The following is a 4,688-nucleotide window of genomic DNA, read 5'->3' on the forward strand; positions in this document are numbered from 1 at the left end:
CGATGGACATGTCCGGAGTGCAGGGATGTTGCTTCCTGAAACAAGAACAAGAACAAGGAGTGTGTGTGTGTGTGTGTGTGTGTGTGTGTGCATGTGTGCGTGCCACAATTGTAATCAAGTGCAGCGTTTCTGTGTGTGTGTGTGTTTGGTCAGCACAGTTACTGTGTGTATATCTGTGATCAGTATCATGACTGGGTTCTGTTTTCTACCCCAGAGTGGTATGCAGCTGTATTGGCACATTCTGGAAAACTTGCAGCTGGAATCGAACCGGGTAGACAACTTTGAGGCTATCTACTGCACCATGTGTCTCCTGTGTCTGGAGGTGGGACAAGATGAGGTCATCATAGAGTTGCTTCGTCTGGCACTGGACATACAGGTGAGGAGGACATGCAAGATAAGAGAAGGACTGTTTTTTTAAGTTTTAGTAGAGGTTTTATGGCGCTCGCAATTGAATAAAGGTAATATGTATGCCAGAAGATTAGGGGTGTTACAAGAGAGTAACAAACATAAAAAAGAAGAAGGGGTGATAAGGACGATAGATGTTTGATAGGAAAGAAGGAGCAAACCACACCAGAGCACCTGCCAGCCACCCATGAAGGACTGTGATACACAAGTGAGGTGGCATAAGATTGATGGAATATGTAGTTGAGTGGAGATACAGAGATTTACAAGTGAGGAGAAAGACAGGGATGTTCAGATGAGGCGACCAAGGGGTGAAGGAAAATGATATTCTGTACAAGCAAATGAGGCAGGGGTAGGCCCAGTGCAGCTTACTCGGAGAGCCTAAACAGATGGGTGACAGAGAAAGATCAGAGTAATGTAGCTTTTTTTAAGAGCAAGGAATAGGGATCCATGATCGCCAGTGTCTGTCGCAGACCTGTCATTTGATGATGATGATGTACAGGTGAGGGGAAATACAGATAAAGGTAAATACATGGGTATTCAGGTGAAGGGAAGGACAGGGACATATAGGTAAGGGAAAGACAAGGACGTACAGGTGACTAGACATACACGTGAGGGGAAGACTGGTGAAAGTGCAAGGACAGTCAGTGGAAAGGAAAGATGAAGACGGACATACAGGTGGGGGGGAGGAGGAGAGGAACACATAAATAAGGGGAAATACAAGGTATACGAGTCGTAGGTAGAGCAGTGATGTACACCCAAACCTCTTTTCTTTTCCTCTGTTGTTTCTGTCTGTCTGTCTGACTTTTTCCATGCATTAAATGATGGTTATTGTGTAGATGTAAGCTACTTCTTTTTACTCAAACAAACAAACAAACCCTTTCTCTACAGCAAATGGCCCTGAACAACTCTGGTCTGCCCCGGACACACCTGTGTGCCATCCACAGTCTGGTGGCTGCCTTCCTCAACCTCCTGGCCCAGGTCACAAATGTGGGCTCTCTCTCTCATTACGTGCTGAGGGTAAGTCTGTCTGTCTGTCTGTCTGTCTGTCTGTCTGTCTGTCTGTCTGTCTGTCTGTCTGTCTTTCCCCTCCCTCCCTCTCCCTCCTTCCTTCCCTCTCTCATTTTCGTACTCACTCTCTCTCTCTCTCACTCACTCATGCTCTCATTCACTTATTCACTCTCTCACTGCTTGCTACTTATGATTTAGTTTTTAAAAATGAATGCACCAAAAGTTTTCTTTTTCTTAAGTATTGTATATTTAACTTTTTTGGATGTTGTAAAAGGTTATGTTTCTTAAATGTTTGTTATAGTTATATAATTTTTATTTTGAGGTTTGTAAGCCCTGAAAAAACAAAACAATGTTTAGGCGTATTGTTGATTGTCTTGGTTCAAAGTCCAGATTTTGTCTTTATTATTGTAGTATCATAGTAATTGTGGATATTCCTATAAAAGGGTTACCGTACAAATGCAGATATTTATGTAAAATGTGTGGGTGGTTCCAGGCCACTAGTGACAACTTCTTCATAGCCAGTTTGGGGGTAGTTGGAGGGTGCCTCTGGTATGTCCTACTTCTGTTCTCTCCCACTAGTGTCCCTGTCTGTCTGTTTGTTTTTATTCCTCTAAATGACCATTATTGTTCTGATGTGCTTCTCTCTACTCGGTGGGTGGTTGGCGGGTGCTCTGGTGTGGTTTGCTTCTTTTTTCCTATCAAACTTCTATCATCCTTATCTCCCCTTCTTCTTTTTTATGTTTGTTACTCTCTTGTAACACCTCTATTCTTGTGGCTCTCATATGACCTTATGCAGTTGCGAGCGCCGTAAAACCTCTACTAAAACTAAAACTCTCTCTACTCGAACAAACAAACAAAACATCACTGCCCTTCTGTTGTTTCAGTCTTTCTTGCTGTTTTTTCTTGCTTGTCCCAACAGTTAAGTACGATATATACTTGCCTATAATACGAGCAATTTTTCTAAAACACGAGATCCTAAAGTATACCCTATGTATTGTAAGCATGACATGCAGCCAAGATTGGACCCAGGAAAGGGGTAATGTGGATACTTCATTTAAATTGCTGCTGATTTATTTGTAAAAATCTGGGTGTTGCAACACATCATGGCATCTTGCGCTTTCTTGGAATATCTGCCACTCCAGCTTTACAAATTAACCCAATCTCAAGGAAACAATCAACAGTTCTTTGGGATGAAACACTATATTTGAGGCTGGAATAGTATTTGATTTAAGGCATGATGAGTCTAACTAGCAAGTTAGAAATTGACCCCGTATTATAGGCATAGGCTAATTTTGGAGTCAAAGTATACCTCGTGTATTATACATGAGTTCATGTTGTAGGCGAGCACATACAGTAATTAATTAATGTGGTGTCAGTGAGCTCCTGTTCATCTCAAACTCAGCCTGTAAATTGTTATTCATGTGCCATCCTTGTGACACAGGTCTTGGAGAATAGGGAGCTGGAGGGTAAGCATCTCCTGCCAGACTTTGCCTTCAACCGATCCAACCGGCCACACAGGTGGGTGCCTTTCAGGATTTTCTGTACGCATAAATACATACACACACACATACACACACACACACACACACACACACACACACACACACACAGACACACACACACACACTCACACACTCATACACGCTGCTGCGTTAACTCATACGCCCAGGACAGGAAAGTCACTGTACCTCGCTCGCTTAAAGCTATATAAAAGCTGCACTATTGACTGTAGTATGTACCCAGTACGCGTACTATAGCCTTGACCTTGAAGTGACCCATTGCTCTAGCCTGGCTCATACTATGTTCTCAGCTGAGAGTCAAAGAGCATGTGGGAAGGGCTGTTTTGAGCAGTCCAGCTTTTGGATCAGTATCAAAATCAGCTTAGTAAGAGACTGGTTCTCTCTGCACCATCGGTTAAATTTTAATACAGACTGTTCCTGAAGGAGAGTGAGCTATGTTTTAAGAGAGATAGTTGCTTTAGGAGACTGGGATATGTCCTTACAGAGATGGTTTATGAAGGAAACTGGGTTATGTTCTAGCAGGGATGGTTTTATAAGGAAACTGGGCTATGGTAACAGGGATAGTTTCTTAACCCTATCAGTACGCCCTGAGGTCATTTTGTACTGGGGTTGTATTCTTCACATTTTAGAATACTTCTAGTGCGAAGATTTCTTTGAAACTTTCAGTATTTATCAAAAAGATCATTTTGACAGACTGCTATGCAAAGCGTACGGATCGGATTAACGAGTAAATTTCCTCTTTGGAAAGTGGTGGCACAGAGTTCCCCACTTCGTATGGATACGATATTAAAACATTGAGGTATGGATAGGATAAAGGAGACTGGGATATGCTATTAAATTGATGGTTCCGTCAAGACCCTTGGTATTGGTGACCTCCAGGGTGAAACGTGAAGAAATGATTAAGGAGGTATATCGCGCCATTTTCGAAATTTTGATTCTTACAATGGGACCAACACTTGTTTGATCTTTTTTTTGTTCTTGGAGGGGGGGGGGGCTTGGTTTTTTTTAAAGGGATTGTGATGAGGAGAGTGAAATAAGATAGTCTGAACAGATCTGTCATATATTAGTTAACTTATCTCAGGCAATACATTGGTCTGAATGATTGTGGCTCTCTGATCTTATGCAGATATTGTTAAAAAAGTTCAGGTCAGATGTACGACATACAATGTAATGCTTGGAGAAGTAAAGATTTATTTTTTTTTATTGCTGTGAGGTTTCAGTCAGCCCAGAACTGATTCAGCATAAGCTGTGTGCAGCATTGTTCCTCCAGTCAGTGTTTGCTTTACTTTGCTTCGGCCCGCGTTCCCCTCTGTGTCTGTTGCGGTGGGCACCGCCCAGTTTTTGGTTTTCATCTCTAACTGTCTACATGTGTATAAGCCTTATGATTCAGTTGCAGTATTTTATAGTCACAGAATAGAGTTTTTCTGTCAGCACTGCAGCGTGTACCTCTCAAGCACCAACCCCATGTAATATGTGGGTTTTGTGTACTGTGAGCTTATTCATAGCCGGCCGTCTCATTTGTCAGTCTGTTGGTCTGTTTATTCATTTTGTTGCTAAACCTCACTTAGACGTGGAAGCAAATCCTAGGGAATTGATGGGAGCAGTTGATGAGGTGATGTGCCTTTTAGCTGGTCACGGCATCAGGGTAAAACAAGGCTTGTCATTCACAACACTTCTGTGAGTGGATACACCCCTTGAACCCTTGAGTGACTACTGGAGTTCGTCCTAGGTGTGTGTGTGTGTGTGTTTGGGGGG

At 42.5% G+C, this 4,688-nt stretch overlaps 1 protein-coding gene across 1 annotated transcript in view; it reads left to right on the plus strand.

Moving 5' to 3' along the window:
* Positions 1-4,688, plus strand: part of LOC101859921 (protein EFR3 homolog B) — a gene marked incomplete in the record, with an annotated part of 48,654 nt that overhangs the window by 29,434 nt on the left and 14,532 nt on the right. Inside the window, 3 exon segments of the mRNA XM_035968931.1 lie at positions 215-376; positions 1,294-1,422; positions 2,855-2,931. Of these exon segments, the coding sequence (XP_035824824.1) occupies positions 215-376; positions 1,294-1,422; positions 2,855-2,931 (368 nt within the window).

The sequence above is a fragment of the Aplysia californica genome, unplaced genomic scaffold (genome assembly GCF_000002075.1).
Source record: "Aplysia californica isolate F4 #8 unplaced genomic scaffold, AplCal3.0 scaffold00098, whole genome shotgun sequence".
In the NCBI taxonomy this organism is placed as follows: domain Eukaryota; kingdom Metazoa; phylum Mollusca; class Gastropoda; order Aplysiida; family Aplysiidae; genus Aplysia; species Aplysia californica.